The sequence below is a fragment of the Syngnathus scovelli genome, chromosome 8 (assembly GCF_024217435.2).
Source record: "Syngnathus scovelli strain Florida chromosome 8, RoL_Ssco_1.2, whole genome shotgun sequence".
In the NCBI taxonomy this organism is placed as follows: domain Eukaryota; kingdom Metazoa; phylum Chordata; class Actinopteri; order Syngnathiformes; family Syngnathidae; genus Syngnathus; species Syngnathus scovelli.
The window spans coordinates 7,698,631-7,717,435 of NC_090854.1; the positions used below are offsets into that span (position 1 = coordinate 7,698,631).

General features: G+C 49.2%; 2 protein-coding genes across 2 annotated transcripts; one reads left to right on the forward strand and one right to left on the reverse strand.

Moving 5' to 3' along the window:
- The first annotated feature begins 9,907 nt into the window (after positions 1 to 9,907).
- ccnyl1 (cyclin Y-like 1) lies at positions 9,908 to 15,625 on the forward strand. The gene is made up of 10 exons (XM_049727673.2): positions 9,908 to 11,030; positions 11,158 to 11,232; positions 11,331 to 11,374; positions 11,501 to 11,601; positions 11,677 to 11,712; positions 11,775 to 11,826; positions 11,902 to 12,021; positions 13,799 to 13,965; positions 14,717 to 14,879; positions 15,049 to 15,625. Exons 1-10 carry the CDS (start codon positions 10,868 to 10,870, stop codon positions 15,163 to 15,165), a joined length of 1,038 nt encoding a protein of 345 aa, XP_049583630.1. The 5' UTR covers positions 9,908 to 10,867; the 3' UTR covers positions 15,166 to 15,625.
- A 49-nt stretch (positions 15,626 to 15,674) lies between these two features.
- On the reverse strand, positions 15,675 to 18,676 carry fzd5 (frizzled class receptor 5). Its single transcript, XM_049727671.1, has one exon. It carries the CDS (start codon positions 18,190 to 18,192, stop codon positions 16,510 to 16,512), a length of 1,683 nt encoding a protein of 560 aa, XP_049583628.1. The 5' UTR covers positions 18,193 to 18,676; the 3' UTR covers positions 15,675 to 16,509.
- Positions 18,677 to 18,805: the final 129 nt, after the last annotated feature.

Below are 18,805 nucleotides of genomic sequence, written 5' to 3' on the forward strand. Positions count from 1 at the left end.
ACGTTGACCTCGCTGGTACACGGGCGCCGGATGTCTCCTCCGGTCTGCCATCCGCTTGACCCGGTCCCCCTGTCGGACCAGCGTGGCCCGTGCCGCCGACCAGACGCGACGACAGCGGCGCACCAAGGCATGGGCCGAGGTCACCGTCACCTCCGGCTCACTGTCAGGGAAGACTGGGGGCTGGTAGCCATACACACACTTGAATGGGGACATACCTGTAGCCGTGGTGGGCAGGGAGTTGTGGGCATACTCCACCCAGGTGAGGTTCTTGCTCCACGAGGAGGGGTTCTGGGAGACCAGGCAGCGGAGACTTGTCTCCAACTGCTGGTTGATGCGTTCCGTCTGCCCGTTTGCCTCCGGATGATAGCCCGACGTGAGACTCACGGTTGCCCCTATGAGCCTGCAAAACTCCCTCCAAAACCTGGATATGAATTGGGGCCCCCTATCGGAAACAATGTCTTCCGGGAACCCATGAACCCGGAATATGTGGTCCATCATCACTGTGGCCGTTCGTTTAGCGGACGGGAGCTTGGGCAAGGCGATAAAGTGAGCCATCTTTGAGAATCTGTCTACCACCGTGAGTATGGTGGTTCGCCCATGCGAGGCCGGAAGCCCGGTGACGAAGTCCATGGATATCTCTGCCCACGGACGCGAAGGAATGGGTAGGGGATGCAGCAACCCCATACGGGCGCCGTGGGAGTTCTTATTCCGGGCGCAGACAGGACAGGCTGCAACGTATTCTTTGACGTCTGCCCTCATGGAGGGCCACCAGAATCGCTGCTGGATGACAAACAGGGTTCTGCGCATGCCCGGATGACAGGAGAGTCTAGAGGTGTGAGCCCAATGGACGACTTGGATCGCAATTGATCGGGGACAAAAGGTCTGTTCTCCGGGCAACCACTAGGGGGTGGCTTGTTACCATTGGCCCGCTGTACCCGGCCTTCGATTGGCCAGGTCACTGCTCTCACCAGGCAATGAGGAGGCAGAATGGATTCGGGCTTCTTAATTTCTGGATCTGAGTTGTAGACACGGGAGAGGGCGTCAGGCTTGGTGTTTTTGGTTCCCGGTCTGTAAGACAGAGAAAAGTTAAAACGATTGAAAAAAAGTGACCAGCAGGCTTGGCGGGAATTCAATCTCTTAGCTGACTTTATGTATTCTAAATTCTTATGGTCTGTCCAGACCAAAAAAGGCTGCTGTGCTCCCTCCAACCAATGTCTCCATTCTTCCAATGCCAGTTTTACTGCCAACAGTTCGCGATCTCCCACATCGTAATTCTGTTCGGCGGGCGTCAGCCGTCGAGACAGGAACGCGCACGGATGGAGCTTGTTGTCGCTCTTGGCTCTCTGTGATAGAATGGCCCCTACTCCTCGATTGGAGGCGTCCACCTCTACCACAAACTGTCGTGACGGGTCGGGAAGCGTGAGGATGGGAGCGGTGCTGAAGCGGTTCTTCAGCTCCTGGAAGGCCGCCTCCGCCGACCAGCAGAAGGGAACCTTAGGAGACGTGAGCGCGTGCAAGGGAGCCGCCGTGGTACTGAAGCCCTTGATGAACCACCGATAAAAATTGGCAAAGCCCAGGAATTGCTGCACATTTCTGCGCGAGTCAGGGGTAGGCCATTCCGTTACCGCGCTAACTTTTGCCGGGTCCATCTCAACTTTGCCGGGGGCTACGATGAAACCGAGAAACGATACGGTGTTCTTGTGGAATTCACTTTTCTCGGCCTTTACGTATAGTTGGTGTGCAAGGAGTCGTCGCAGCACCGTCTCGACGTGAACCCTATGGGTCTTCAGATCCGGCGAATAAATCAAAATATACGTACACAAAACGGTCCAAACAGTCTCTCAAAACATCATTTATCATGGCCTGAAACACAGCGGGAGCATTGGTGAGGCCAAATGGCATGACTAGGTATTCAAAGTGTCCTCGATGGGTGTTGAACCCTGTCTTCCATTCGTCCCCTTCCCGGATGCGCACTAGATGGTATGCGTTGCGCAGATCTAACTTTGTGAACACCCGGGCTTGCTGTAATTGGTCGAACACGGTCGACATCAGTGGGAGCGGATACCGGTTCTTGATGGTGATCTGATTGAGGGGACTATAGTCAATACAGGGACGTAGGGTGCCGTCCTTCTTGCCCACGAAAAAGAACCCCGCCCCCGCAGGCGACGATGGACGAATCAGTCCTGCTTGCAGGGAGGAGTCTATATATTCGTTCAAGGCTTGCTTTTCAGGTCCCGAAAGAGAATAAAGCCTCCCCTTGGGTATAGTTGAACCCGGCAGGAGTTCAATGGCGCAATCATACGGACGGTGGGGAGGTAGGGAGGTAGCCTTGGCCTTGCTGAATACCTCGGCCCATTGGTGGTAACACGCAGGGACCCCGGTTAAGTCTGGGGTTTGCGCGTCTAGAGCAGGAGGCACAGCGCGCGGGTTAGACTTGATACAGGAATCATGACAGTCGGGCCCCCATCCCGTTATTTCCCCTGATACCCAGTCTATAGCGGGGTTGTGGCGTTGAAGCCATGGATACCCGAGAATGAGAGGGTTCATTGGAGAGGTCACGACATGTAGCCGTATATTCTCCTGGTGGGGCCCAATCGACAGCGAAACAAGTTCTGTTATGTGAGTTACCTCAAAAAGTGCCTGTCCATTGAGTGCCTTAGCTTTCACGGGAGTGTTCAGCAGGTCAGTCTTTACCCCCCATCGGCAAGCAAATGCCCAGTCTATCAAGCTTTCATCCGCTCCTGAGTCTATTAGCACTTCAAGTTCTATTTCTTTTCCCAGCTGTGTAATCCTGCCCTTGGGGAGCACTCGCCCCGGGGACAGAGCCGCAGAGAAGGCGCTTACCTTCAGGGTCCTCCTCACCGGACAAGAGAGAAGGAGGTGTCCGAGCTCACCGCAGTAGTAGCATCTTCCTTCCCGGCGTCGCCGTAACTTCTCCTCTGTTAATTTAGCTCTGCCCAACTGCATCGGTTCTGGCTCCTGGCGCTGCCGATCCCCGTCCGGCCTGGAGTGGTTAGCGTCTAGGACGGAAGGACCGGCTACTGGGACGAAGGCTGGGGCGTTCCTGCTTCGGTGCTTCCTCCACTCTTGCAGCCGGTTGTCTGTGCGGATAGCCAGAGCGATGAGGGCGTCGAGGTCGGTGGGAAGATCTAGGGGGATTAGCTGATCCTGTATGGATCCAGAGAGGCCCCGGAGGAAGATGTCATACAGTGCCGTCGCGTTCCAACCGCACTCCGCGGCCAGCGTGCGGAAACGGATGGCGTAGTCTCCGACGGTCTCTTGTCCCTGGACTATCTGACAGAGTTGGCGAGCCTTTTCTCGGTCAGCGGAGATTGGGTCGAACACCGTTCGCAGAGCCTCGATAAAAGCGGGGAGAGAGCGACAGGAGATGGAATCCCTGGCCCATTCCGCGGTGGCCCACGTGCGGGCCCTTCCCGTCAGGTATGATACCATGTAGGCCACCTTGGAGCGCTCGGTGGGGAAATCTGCTGGGGACCTCTCAAAGTGCATCTCGCATTCAGTAATAAAGGCCCGGCTAAGGCCGGGTTCACCGGAGTAGCGCTCTGGAGGAGCCAGTCTGGCACCGCCGGTCATGGGAGCTATTGCAAGGGGAGTAACTGGGGAAGCAGCGGGTGTACTGGAGGTCGCTGCTGGTCCCGCGTTTAAGAGCGAGAGCACGTCCTGCATTTGCTGACCCAGCTTTGCTACTTGGGTGGCGACCGCTCCTCTGAAGTCTTCTTGACTCTTAGCGAGTCCTCGGATTTCTTCACCCAAGTCGCCCACTTGCCTCTGGTGCTGGGCGAGCTGTGAGGCATGGGAGCGCACTGCGGCGCACAGGTGCTCCGACTCTGCCGAGTCCATGTCTGGCCAGTGTGTACTGTCAGGCTGGGAACAAGGCGGAGGACTCGGATGCAGAGTCGTTTCTTTCTCTGATTTATTCCAGCACACACACTGATCAAAAGTACAACTCAAAACGCCTCTTGCGAGGGAAAACAGGTGGCAAAAAGTACAAACAAAAAGCGTCGCACTGGGGCGAGACAAAAAGGCTATGGGGATCACGGCACTAACAAAAGGCGTCGCTCGGTGGCGAGACAAAAAGGCTATGGGGATCAAGGCACTAACAAAAAGCGTAGCTCTGTGGCGAGACAAAAAGGAGGAGTCTTACTGAGAGCTCGGACGTCAAAGAATCGCTGGTGGTCGGGACGAGGCAAGACACACTGGCACAAGACAAGAGGAAGACACGGACTAAATACACACAAAAGGGCGGGGACACAGGTGCTGACAATTAGTGTCAACTACGCAGGTGCACACAATCGGGATCAGGGAAGACAAGACAACCAAACACCAAGGAAGGAAACACGAACTGAAACGGAAAGGATGACAAAATAAAACAGGAAGTAAAGTTACGACACCGACGAGACAGAAAACCGGAAAAATAAACGCGACCGCATGACAGCAGTAGCATTTTATAGTGCTACAAAAAGAAAAATACACCGTTTTTACGCACAAATGATAAAAAAAAATAAACAATAATGCCTGAAAAGAAGTGGGAAAAACAAATTGGCATTGAATCCCCACCCCAAGATTGTTCCAATAAAATATTTGTTTCGTGTTTTTTTTTTTTTGTTGTTGTTGCTGGATTTGCTTTTTTGTGTCATTTTTGTTGAAGTAGCACGCGTTTGCGTCCCTGGGTCAATGGATTGTGCGCAACACGGGTTTGTTTGTTTGTTTGTTTGTTTGTTTGTTTGTTTGTTTGTTTGTTTGTTTGTTTGTTTGTTTGTTTGTTTGTTTGTTTCATCGATCGAGTGTCAACGGGCTCGCAGATATTAATCAAAACACTAGACTTGTGAAAGGAGGAGGAGGACCAAACGTGCCGGACGCTCGCTTGCTATATGGCGTAAGATCATGGCGATGAGCAAAATAGACTTTTTGCGTGCATCACGCATGCACCCGTCCGTCATAAAGTTCCCACATGCAGCCAGCCAATGGACGAGCAACAAATGTGCAAAACTTTGAAAGCATGACGAGGGCGCTTGTTCACTCCATTTTGTCGCTCTTCACACAGCTCTCTTCAGCTCCGAAGGCTGGTTCACTTAAGACTCGTCTTGGAAAGCGAGAGAGAAGATGAACTTCTCCAAGCTGCTGTGCTTGGTCCTCGTCTATATTGAGCAATTATATTGAGCAATTTGGCCAAGGTAAGTAAGGCCGTTTATTCAAATTGTGGTGTGTCTGTGTGTTTATTCAATGTCATCAATGTCCTTAGGCACCGTAAAGAGTCAATTCTGAATTTTTTTTGCAACGCATGAACAAAGGGAATCGCGTTTGTAAACACGAAAAAAGAAGCTCAGATTTCTTTTTTTACAAATAACAAAGGGAAACGCATTTACCAACAGAAGGGGGTGGGGTTGGGGTCAAAATGTTGTTTCAAAGAAAGCCTCGTTTAAAAACCAAACATTTAAAACCGCTCATTGAAACTTCCTTGCACTAAATGGAATAAATTGCGACTTTTTTTTTCTTAAAAAAACAAATTCAAATCACGTGTGCATCAGATGAGCAATTTATACGTTACCTTGGTTTCAAATATAAAAGAAAACATTACCAAGCACTCGTGGAAAGAAAAAGGAGGAGGGCCAATTGAATGGGAATGGTCTGATTAATGTCGCAGGTCCAAAGTATTGATTGCATGGCGGATTACAATTCGGTGCTGTGTGTGTGTGTTGTACCTTCCACCTGCGTCTTTCATCTTTTTCAAATGACATCAAAACAACAAGTTGCAGTGGCTAGGGAGAAATAGCAAATGTGTCTTCAACCTTTTTCTCTGGTAAATCCAAAAATGACAACACGTTACAATCCCTTTAATCTTTGGCAAAGCAAAAAATGACAACACATTGCAAAGGCAAAATGTGAATCTTGAGAAATGCAAATGCGTCTTGAATCTTTTTCTCTGGCAAAGCAAAAAATGACAAGATGCAGTGGCTAAATTTGAATAATGAGAAAAGGCAAAATGCATCTTTAATCTTTGGCAAAGCAAAAAATGACAACACGTGTGAATCTTGAGAAATGGCAAATGCGTCTTGAATCTTTTCCCTGGCATGAATCTTGAGAAATGGCAAATGAGTCTTGAATCTTTTCTTTGGCAAAGCAAAAAATGACAAGTTACAATGGCTAAATGACTATTGAGAAATGAAAACAGCAAATAGCGCGTAACAGTCTTTCCTCAAATGTGTATTTTAGACCAGACCAGAGTGAGTGATACTTTGGCCTCTTCTGTTTTTGTAGTGCTAGACTGCAGTGTCGTGCAGGATGGGAGTAAGGATTGCGAGGGCAAGCAGGGCGAAGACGTCAAATTGATCATTCAGGCGCCAAAGCCGCCACCTGGATGAAGGGACTGTCAACCGTCAGCGGGCAAGCTGGTAAATAAATACACAGTAGTTAATGATCCTACACCAAAGTCTCTGATGATCTTGAGCCTGGAAGAAGCCGACGAGGGAACCTACAAGGCCGCTTACGACAATCCACAAAATCTGAAAGCTTCAACATCAAAGGTTAGATGTTGCAGGAAAACCACTCGCCACACGAAAGCTTTTTGCTCGTGTACAAAATTGAGACCAAAATGGCAAGGCATCCTTTTAGCGCCAGAGTCTTTGCTCCAATGTACTTTGCACACAGACCAGAGAGAGTGATTCTGCTTTTCTTGTGCTGGCTGGCAGTGGTACCAGTCTGCAAGGGCGGCAGCACCAAGACGAAGTGCAAGGGCAAGACCGGCGGAAAACTCCAACTGGAAGCCACCAAGTCCACCACCATTACCGACTCAGGTACCAAGTACGGTCCAGTTAACCAGCCTACCCTGTTGATAAAGAAGCTGGCAGAACTCGACCAGGCAGACTACAAGGCCACCGGCACTGGCGGCAGCCCAGCACAAGACTTTGCCGTCCAAGGTTTGATGTCGCAGGAAAGCCACTCGCATGCACGAAAGCTTCTTGCGCACCATCTCTTTCCCATTTGCTCACTTCTGCTTTTCTTGTGCTGGCAGTGGCGCCAGTCTACATGGGCAGCACTAGCACACCCAGGCCGTGCGTGGGCAACCTGGACAGAGACATCGTGTTGAAGATCGGAGGCTCAGTTGGCGACAAGAAGGTCGTCTGGAAGAAGGACGGCATTACCCTTACGACTGGCAAATACGTCAAAAGCGGAAACGATGAGTCGGTGCTGAAGATCACGGACCTGGCAGCCAACGACGCGGGAGAGTACAAGGCCGTGTACAACACTGCAGATGTTACAGAAATCTTCATTTTGGGTGAGTTTGATGTTGCAGGACGATGGATCCACTCGACCCGACAAGCACACGCACGCCTTTGCTAAATCCTCAGACATTTTGCATTTCATTGGCAGTAGAAACAAACAAAAAAAAGCCCATTCAGCACTTCTTGTTTTCTGCACTCCCAGCACTGAATGAATACTTTGGGCGGCGGCAAATTTGAGGAAAAAACGTGCGAGAAGTTGAAAAGCTGACCTTTTCCAATTGTGTTTCTCGTTCCAAAGAGGTGGAAAGTGTCACTCCTGACAACAAGGGCCCTCCCGGCAGCAGTGACAAGCCCAGTGACGGCGGCGGCGACAAGAAGCTCAACGATGACGGCGGCGGCAACCTGTCCTACTCACCTGGTCTGCTGGTGACGGTCACCCTGGTGTATCTGCTCCTTCAGCTGGCCGCCTAGAAGGCAGCAAGCCAAAGGAGAAGGGAGAAATGGCCAGCCGTTGATTGAGATTTGCCACTGTAGGTGGATTTGTTTTCTTCCCATTGATTCAACGCAACGTGTGCTTGCTGCTTTTTGCATTTTGCTTTTCTTTTGATTCAACTCAACGTGTGCTTGCTTGCGTGTCAAACTCCGTTGTAATTTTCCCCCTACATTAGCTTCAATAAAAATATCAATCCTGGTTTGCTTTTAATGAGCTTCACAAATGGCGAGGGGTGAAATGGAGCGTGTGCGTGCGTGATGCAATTTGAGAAGTTTAAATGCTCTAAAATAGAATACCGTATTTGCCGGTGTATAAGTCGACTCGGTGTATAAGTCGACCCCCTAAAATTCGACGGAAATTTACGATTTTATGATATATCCTTTGTATAAGTCGAGCTCAATTGTTGCATTATATTCAAAATTCAATCAGAAATATGCGAAATTTATAGACGAAATGTGTTCAAATTCCGGGAGGCCGGGCGCATGCGCAGTGGCCGGAAATAGCTCCAGCCGAGCGGATCGGCTGTTTATAAGCACCGCAGAGGAGATCGCGGAGCCTCATTCGACTTCCAGTGGCCGGCGAGCTCGCGCACGCCGCCCGGCACCACCGGGAGGCCGGAAATAGCTCCAAGCCGAGCGGATTGGCACTTTATAAGCACTGCGGAGGAGATCGCGGAGCCTCATTCGACTTCCAGCGGCCAGCGCACTCGCGCACGCCGCCCGGCACCACCGGGAGGCCGTGCACACGCGCCAAGTGGCCGGAAATAGCTCCGGCCGAGCGGATCGGCTCTTTATAAGCACCGCGGAGGAGATCGCAGAGCCTCATTCGACTTCCAGCAGCCGGCGAGCTCGCGCACGCCGCCCGGCACATCCGGGAGGCCGTGCGCACGCGCCAAGTGGCCGGGAATAGCTCCCGCACAGCGGATCGGCTGTTTATAAGCACCGCGGAGGAGATCGCGGAGCCTCATTCGACTTCCAGCAGCCGGCGAGCTCGCGCACGCCCCCCGGCACAGCCGGGAGGCTGTGCACACGTGCCGGGTGGCCGAAAATAGCTCCGGCCGGCGGATCGGCACTTTATAAGCACCGCGGATGAAATCGCGGAGCCTCATTCGACTTCCAGCGGGCCGCGCACTCGCGCACGCCGCCCGATTCAAATTTTCTAAGTGCCAACGGCTCTTGCGCCGTAAAGTGTCCGCCTCGGCTGGTTCCCCGTGTCGGCCACCACAAGTGAAAATTCGGCCTCTTCCCCTGGAAGTCCGGCCAAGTTTGGCGAATATTTTCTAAGTGCCAACGACTCAACCGCCGTAAAGTGTCCGCCTCGGCTGGTTCCTCCGGTTGGCCAGAACAAGTGAAAATTCGGCCTCTTCCCCTGGAAGTCTGGCCAAGTTTGGCGAATATTTTCTAAGTGCCAACGACATTCATTTAAACATGGCGATTGAATGTTTACGTACCGGTAGTTATTGTCGTTGCCTGACGCGCGATGACTCGCACATTCGCTCAATACCCAGTACTTCCCCCTAGCAGTCATCGTCGCTGCCTGACTTTCGATGTCCGTTATTGAGGTGAGAATATTTGAAATTGTTGCTGAGGATGCGTGTTAATGCGACGAACGCTTTATAATGATTCAGTTTCTCGCTGTTTGATGAGCCTGACGGATGCACACCCACGCACAATGAGATGCATGAGAAACGGCCTTGGTTACCATCACATTTGAAGCGATGAATACGAAGTTAAATTTTATGACTCGGTGTATAAGTCGAGGTCGATTTTTTTCGGTCGATTTTGGATCGAAAAAGGTCGACTAATACACCGGCAAATACGGTATCTTGAAAAAGTTATCTTCTCTTTTACTCTGAAGGAAGTATTTGGTGCTTCTCAATTTGACTACACTTTACTACCCTTTTTAACTAAGAATTGAACGTGGACTTGATGAATTATTTACATGGACAAAGTGGCAAAATTCATTGTTGCTTTGAATTATGAGTGTCCTAAAACCTCGTCTATATGTTTTGATTGACAGCACAGGGTTTGTTTTAAAAAAACAATGGGTGTGACGCTACCAAAATAGCAATTTACGAATACAAAGTGGATGACAGCTCTCTCGGCAAATCCGCGCCCCAGGAAAAAAATGTTCTAATTCCTCGACCAATAAGATCAATTGGAATCCTTTTGTAGGCGGGGTTAGACGCATCTCATTGGAAAATTGTGCTGCTGTGGTATGAGCGGCGATAGCTGCGAGATTACGATGACTTGAGACTTTTGGCCCAAACTAAACAAGGACAGAGTGCGGAGGTCTTACAAAAGTTGCTGGCGCGATGGGAAACGAAGATGTAACCCTACGGATTTAATTTGATTTGTTTCGCCATGTTGGATTGAGCCTCTTTTGCTCGCAGTAGGCCGCAGAATCCTCGGATTGGATTTTTTTCGCGAGCGCCGGAGGACATCCAAGATATCTGGCAAGTAGCTTGAAGCAAGTAGCTTTTAACTGCGTGATGTGCCAATATTCATTTCGCTATATTTTTCATTATATTAACTAAGAAACATTTTCTCGCTGTGTCGGCTCCCCCACGCACAACTTCTCGCGATAGTCCATAGAAGGCCACAGAAGCCTCAACCTGGGTTAATTTCGTTAGCCTGGAGGACACCCATAACTAACTGGAAAGTCGTTTTAAACCAGTTTATGAACATTAAACCGTATGGCGTGCTAAACATTTCGGAGCTGCAATATTTCTCTTCACGCATGAGTATATTTTTTTCCGACGCGGTTGAAAGCTCCGCGATGAAGCCAGCTCGCTCGAGTAATGAATGAATGAGGTCCGGGGGGGGGTGATTAAAACCACCCGCTTGCTCCATAACGTCACTTTTAATTGAAAGAGTCGTCTTCCTCCTCATCTTCATCGGCCTATTGTGGGGCCGCTAATTCGGGACTTGTTGGCCGCTGCTTCCCCGCGCAAGTGGCAGAGGAATGCCGCCGCTTGGAGTTGGCGGACGGCTGCTGTTTAGCATGACGAGCTAATGGAATGCTAACATTGAGCCCTGCTGGAAGAGAGCGGGGCGCCCGGCCGGAAGCAACTAAGCATACAAGCATTCGGACCACATTGGGACACTGAGCTCACACAGTCTGGCCCGGTATGGGGAACACGGTGTCGTGCTGTGTCTCCCCGGAGTCAAGCCCCAAGCTGCCGTCCAGGCAGCCGGCAGAGCGGCTGGAGGAGTTTCTAACCAGTACGGAAGTCAGCGATGACAACAGCGCCCCGTACCTGCAGCACATCAGCGACAGAGAAATTCCTGACGGTTCGTGAGCTTTATAAAAATCGAATAACATAAAATAAAAACAGTTTTATGCATTAGTAAGTGAGTTTGCGTTGGTTTCCAATACTTTAAATCCTTCTTAGTATCAGATTTTTTATTTTTTAAATAGAGCTGGCCTTAGAGTCCAACCCGTCGGACCATGCTCGAGTCAGCACCATCTTCCTGTCCAAGTCCCAGACGGACGGTGAGTTAATGTTTCATATTGTGGAGCATAGACGACTTAAGTCATGTTTTAACATGACATATTGAATTGACGAAAATAACAATGTGCTTTGTTGATAGTGCGTGACAGAAGGAAAAGCAATCACATCAATCACATCAGTCATGTAAGTTCCCCCCCCATAGGAAATAATATTAGTGATCTTCTCCCTGTTCATACTGTAACCACAACGTAATAAGAGGGTTAACAGTTGTAAAAATAAATTAACCACCTTCTGTATGCGTGTGCGCAGGTGTCTCCTGGGCCGCTGTCCAAGAAGTACAGCTCATGCTCCACCATCTTCATTGACGACAGTACTGTCAGCCAGCCCAACCTCAAAAGCACAATCAAATGGTGACAATGTGTGGACAAATCATACTGTAATAACATTTAAGACTTACCGTAAAGTTTCTTTCTATCTGCCTCCAGTGTCACTTTAGCAATCTACTACCACATCAAGAACAGGTAAGTCCATACACACTTTTAACTTTCAACTACAGTACGACTTAACAGGTAATGTACTGCAGGGACTCCGACCGCTCTCTGGACATCTTTGACGAAAAGCTGCATCCTCTATCGGTGAGTTCATCGATATCTCAACCAGCGTGTTCAGCAAATACATCGGTCATGTCCAATCTGTGTCTTTCCGCGCAGAGAGAGGCGGTGCCAGACGAGTATGGCTGCATGGACCCTGAGCACAAAGTCATCTACCGTTTCGTCAGGACGCTCTTCAGTGCTGCACAACTCACTGCCGAATGTGCCATTGTCACGCTTGTAAGTACGCAGTGTTGATTGCTATTATTTTTGTTGAGGCCAAATGAATCAAATATCTCTTTAAAAGCTAAATCTATCTTAAAGGGCTAGAGACATCCCTTTTTTTTTTTTTCAATTAGAACAGAATTTGACAGAATGTATAAAGTGAACACATTTGCCGCATTGGAAATTAAAAATGGACACCGATTACTAAGAATAAAGCTGAAATGAAATGTCAGTTTATCGATCGGGTCCCGCACGAAGCCGAACTGGCGGCGCCATTACTGTGACGTCACAAGTTGTACATCTGGATGTCAACAAACCCAAACAACATGGCAGATGATAGCGACAGCTCCGTTTCTAGCGGCAATATTAGCATCATTTTATCCGATTCAGAAACCTCTTTTGACGCAGAATATGATGAATCTAGCAGTTCACTTGGGCTGAGCTGAGCACATTTTCTGAATTGTGCCCCTCCCGTCACTCTGGTTAGGTTGGCATAGTAAAAAGTGCTCTTGGGGGCTTTAGAGTGCCGAGTTGATCTCGGCACATGAAGACATGACCACCTGCAACGTTTGGTTTAGGTTTTATAAGCATTTTTAATATTATTGCTTAAATCGCATTTTCTCGACGAGCTGAGCACGTTTTCTGAATTGTGCCTCTCCCGTCACTGTGGTTAGGTTGGCATAGTAAAAAGAGTAGAGTGCCAAGTTGACCACTGCGAATGAAGAAATGAACATCTGCAGCGTTTGGTTTAGGTTTTAGGTGCATTTTTAATTTTATTTCTTAAATCGCATTTTTTCGACGAGCTGAGCACGTTTTCTGAATTGTGTCCCTCCCGTCACGCTTCGACATACTTTTCAAAGTCAAAGTCTCAAAGTCTCCTTTATTGTCAATTCCTCCGCATGTCAAGACACACAAAGAGATCGAAATTACGTTTCTCACTATCCCAGGGTGACAAGACAGCGTTCACAACGCACATACAAGTAAACAACACAGGAAAAATAAAACAAGAAGATGAACAATAAGAGTGATAGCACGCTAGCCGCTCCTGATGCACAGCAGAGTCCGGAAAGATGACAGTCAACCAGGCCACTGTGAACACGAGCACACAGCAGCCACGCACTGTCCGGTTCGTGGATCCTATCAGGCGAACTCAACCCATCTTGTCGTCCCGCGAACGAATGTACGCCAGGATAATGGAAGGCACGGCTAGGCGAGCTGGGTTGGCCGCAAACCTGGCCCGACGTCTCCGCGCTGGCCCCTCTTCTCTTTTTGTTTACATTCACTGAAGCTAAACACGTACAACTTGAGACGTCATGAGACGTCACTTCCGGCTGGCGGGTCGGTGCAGTCAAACTCGTCTGCGCGGCAAATTTAAATTATATTTTTCAGAGCAACAGCTTCCTTTTCGTTGTTTCGAGCGTCAATTTATATTTATAAGCCCATAAGCTAAAACCGATTTATACATATACCGGTGTCTCTAGCCCTTTAACTGTCCCCAAACAATTGCGCTGTACTGGATTTGAAAGTAAAAGGGCACATTTTTGACATTTAATTCTGTGATTGTTTGGCTTGCCATGATAGTTGAGAATTCCTATTTTCAGTCCACAACACTCAGAACATTTAGACACCAGAGGGCAGCAAAAGCTAGCAAAATATTGTGGGTCTCATTTCAACGCATTGTTACTGTTTATTGTTCAGAACAATGTCTTTTTAGTTTTCTTGTTATGATCATTGAAGCCATCAGCGTAAATGAAATGGAGATAATAAAGATGTTCCTGTCTCTGGAGCTCAGGTGTACCTCGAGCGCCTGCTGACGTACGCCGAGCTGGACATTTGTCCCTCCAACTGGAAGCGCATCGTGCTCGGAGCCATCCTTCTGGCCTCCAAAGTCTGGGACGACCAGGCCGTTTGGAACGTAGACTACTGCCAGATCCTCAAGGACATCACCGTAGAAGACATGTGAGTGGGTGGGGGGGTCATTTACACCAAAAGCTCTAGCTACTTTTATTTCTGGATAGTTTTTGGAAAGGAAAGAAGAACACACCTCAAAGGTTCCTGGACCGCTCGAAAGTACTATATCAAGCTAACAGGGTTCCAAAAAAAGAAGTATCCATCGTTAGTTATACGGCTGTTCGTCAAGGCACACTCGGTAACAAATGGATGGTGCGTGTGTGCGTTTTTGTGTGTGTGTTGCCCTGGCTTCATCTGAGAGTCTTTGTGGATGAAGGATGAAGAGGGGGTTGTTTTCAGAGAAATGTAGGGTGGCTCTCAAGTGCTCTCGCTGCTTCCACATAATGGGCCTGCCTCTCGCCCACTCCATTAGTTGCCCACGGATACCACACACGCACGTACACGCGCACACAGAGTGCCCTTGGTACACCTTTTGGCGGCCAACAAAGCAAAAACCTGGATGCGGTCGCCATGGTGACTAGTGCCCTCAGAGGCTGTGTGATGATGAAGAGGCAGGACCACCGAGCTTGCAGCTCTTGTCAGTTTCCTATTTTGAGGTTTTGGTAATAATTTCAAAATGGAGCCTGCAACAGAGAAGACGATGCAGAAACGCTAGCACAGCACCATGACTTTCCTCTTCCTTGTTAACGATACACTTGTTACAAGCGAATGGTGTTGTTTGACAAGAAGTGATCAGGCTCGGCAGACTTTTGAGCCTTCCCGAGGCCTCAGCTGTGTGCTTTTGTCCCGCCCGCTGCAGGAACGAGATGGAGCGCCACTTCCTGGAGCTGCTCCAGTTCAACATCAACGTGCCGGCCAGCGTTTACGCCAAATACTACTTTGACCTGAGGCAGCTGGCCGACGACAACAACCTCAGCTTCCCGCTGGAGCCGCTCAACAACCAGCGGGCGCAAAAGCTCGAGGTGACATTAACCTTACAAACGCTCATGCCCGAGTTTAAAAATAAATAAATCAATAAATAAATAGATATTCACATTTTACATGTGAGTCAAAATAACAGAAAAACTAAATGTTACTCACCCGCAAATATTTTTTTGTAGTCATTGTGGTCGCATGTTGTGTTGAATGCAGGCCATCTCCAGACTGTGTGAGGACAAGTATAAAGATCTGAGTCGGGCGGCCATGAGGCGGTCGCTCAGCGCCGACAACCTCATCGGCATACGATGCTCCAACGCCATACTCTCGTAAGACCACCAGATTACCCCCCCCCCCCCCCCATATCCACGTCAAGATTACTGCTGCCAACCCCGATTTAACGCAATTATTTTTTATACCTTCTATTTATGCGCAACTCACCCTGGTCGCATGGGCGCCACTCTAATGCCGTATAGTCATTACAAAACAGCATCTTGTTGGGAAAACTAAAAGTCCACCTTTCCACATCATGGAAGATCAGGATTGACTTTACTACTGAAATGATTTCAAGCTCAGTATTGTAACCCCGCCGTCCCAAATATAGTTCTCCCTTCCCAATGAACAAACTACAATTACATTCATGTAGAGCTACTGAAGGGGACTCGACGGCCAGAGGGAAAAAAAAAAAAGTTGGTTTTGCTTACTATGTAGGCTACTAGCTGTGAAATGCCATTTTTAAATGGAAAACGCATTTGCAGATGGAGTATTTTAAAATAAACACTAATCATGTATACACGTGGCTTGTCGTCTGTTGTGTTAATAAACACAATGTGACACAGTAGTTGCAAATACGTTGCATTTTAATCAGTCTACTCACTTCAACTACCTTCAGGAAAAAGAACATTTCAAGGACGAATAAAAAACAAACGACAGGAGCAATCAGAATGCAAACCACCATTTTGAGTACATTGTGTCGCTCTGATCCAAAGAAAAGAGCACAGTAGTGTTAAAGTGCATTATTTGTACCCACATCTGCAATTTGTATACAAACAAATATACAACTAAAGTAAATGCATCCTGTGACGGTTTTTGACTGGTAAATGATCATAACCAACAACCCACTTTGAATTATGATCATTTAAAATGAGCAACAGCAAAATTTCAAGTCACATAGTATAAAGCAATATGAAAATGATGATGGACATTAAATCAACATTAGCGTTGTCCACATATGAATGAACACAAAACTAGTCACGTGCCTGACTGTTTTGTATTTATAATTAAAATTTACAAAAAAAAGCTCTGACACAAACATATATTTACATTTGTTCCAACTGCAGAATTTTAAGCAGACAATTATTAATCATTTTTCAAAAGGTGATAAACAAAATGAGTCACATGACTTGACGTTTGTTTCTTATTTATGTGGGCAGTCAATAAGCTGTTGTCACCAGCAGATGGCGCTAAAAGCCCAAAGCGGTTTCCGAAACATATTAGAAGCGCAAGTCCAATACAGTCCGCTTCATAATTCAAGACCAGGACGTGGACCCTGCGTCAGAACCTATTCCAATATTTACATCAATAAATAAATTTTAGTCAATCCGGAAGTACTGGTTCCAGTGTAGCTCCATGGACCTGAAGGTCTGAAACTCCTGCTGTCAGGTTTAAAGGATTTTGTCATATATGGGATGAAGCTTTATGGTACATTCCCGGGATAGGTCCTGTTAAAGCGGCAGCCTCCGCATACACAGGGGGTGGGGCTGTCACCTTGTGGGGCCACCAGGGGCAGCACTGTGCCAAGAACCTCCGCCAGGTGTCCAAGGTCTTCCCAGACCAGATCCAAACCCCTGAAGTGATGCCCACCACCAAGCACATAAAGTACTTGAGCATGAAGACAGCGTAGTCAGGTCCGCTGCCCAGCCGCTGGCGCTCGGCGGCGCAAGAACAGGCCAGCACTCGGTCCCAGTCGGAGCGGCGGTGCTGCTCGTAGACCAGGCAAGCCACCACCACCACGGCAGGCACTGTGTAGAGAACCCCGAAGATCCCGATTCGGATCATGAGGCGTTCTAGTTTGTCGGTCTTGGTGCCGCCCTGCTTGATGATACCACGGATGCGGAACAGCGACACGAAACCAGCGAGGAGGAAGAGTGAGCCGGCGAATAGGTAGATCACCAAGGGGGCCAGGACGAAGCCTCGAAGGTTCTCCAAGCTTTGGTTGCCCACGTAGCAGATGCCGGCTACCGGGTCCCCATCCACAGCACTGAGGGCCAGAACCAGGACGGTCTTGACGCTGGGGACCAGCCAGGCAGCCAAGTGGAAGTAGTGGCTGTATCCCGCGATGGCCTCACTGCCCCACTTCATACCCGCGGCTAGGAACCAGGTGAAAGACAAAACCACCCACCAAATGGAGCTGGCCATGCCGAAGAAGTAGACCAACAGGAAGACCAGGGTGCACAAAGCGGGACCGCCCGTATCGTACAGGATGTGGGACTGGTCCGCGAGGGGGGCGCACGCCACCCGCTCGTGCCCCGCCACCAGTCGGATGATATAGCCCAATGACACAAAGAGGTAACAAGTAGCCAGGAAGATGATTGGTCTCTCGGGGTACTTGAAACGCTGCATATCCAGAAGAAAGGTGGCCACTGTGGTCAGGGTGGATGTGAAGCAAAGTGCCGCCCACAGCCCCACCCATAGGGTGGTGAAGGTTCTCTCTTCCTCTGAGAAGTACGCTTGGTAGCACGGCTGGGCGCAGTTGAGGAGCGGCCCCGTGCGAACCCGACCGTACAACGGGTGCGACTCCCTTTTGATGGGCACCAGGGGCTCCCGGCAGCGGCACTCATGCTCACCTTGCGCCGGGGAGTTGGGTCTGGGGCGGTTTTTGAGCGTGGGCTTGGAGAATGATGGCGGCGGGGTGGTGGCCTCGCTACCGTTTTGGTCCATGCAGAGGGTGTCGCTGCCCAGTCGGGGGAGACGCTCGCAACTCATCCGCTCGGGCCACTCGAAGCCGTACTGGCTCATGAGGGGTGAGCACCCACGTTTGGCGCGTTCGCACACTGACCGGCACGGCGGTAGAGGCTTGCGGTAGTCTGGGAGACAGATGGGTGTATACATGCTGCACAAAAAGAACAGCAAGTCCGGGGAGCAACGGATCCGGACCAGGGGCCAGAATTGGTGCACCTCCAGGCCCACCTCTTCCTGGGTGTCGTGGTTGAACTGGTTGGGCATGTATGTCAAGTTGTAGCCAATGCCGCGGCACATGGGCACTGTGATGGGCTCGCACGAGATCTCCTTGGAAGCTGCGTGAACCTGGGACCCACTCTGCATTAGCAGGAAGAGCAAAAACCTCATCATTGTCTCCATTTGATCCAAAAATGGTCTTAAAGTTTGGCGGTTTTGGACACTAGTTTAAACCAAACAAAAAGTGATCTTAAAGTCTTATTGTCCATTTAAAATAAAACGAAAACAAATTTGGTCTAAAGGACCCGTGTTCTTGGGGACCCTTTAAACTAACCTAAAATGATCTAAGTCTTTTGCTTTTCAGGTCAACTTAAAATCAAAACAAACCAAAAAATGGATGATAGTTCCGTGCCCTTGAGGTCATTATCCTGTGTAAAGTCCCAGAATATTAATCCACGTGGAGAAAAAAATCACAACTCCTAAATCCATGACGTTTCACCGTGCCAACTAAAATCCACCAAGTAGTAGAAAAAAAAGAAGTCCACGTTCACTTGTCAAACAAACAAACTCAACACAAATGAGTTTTTTTCCCCGCCTCCTGTTCCAGCGGTTTCCGACGTCCCACCGCATCCCCTGTACCACACGCGGGCGACCACTCAGGTGCTAAACCTCGCACGGACTAAACAACTCAACGCGCTCGAACCGCCTCCTGCAAGACCGACTGCTTGTTGCATTCAGGAACCCTCAGACAACTTAGCTTCGCTTATTCAACGCCGGGGAACGTGCCATTTTAACC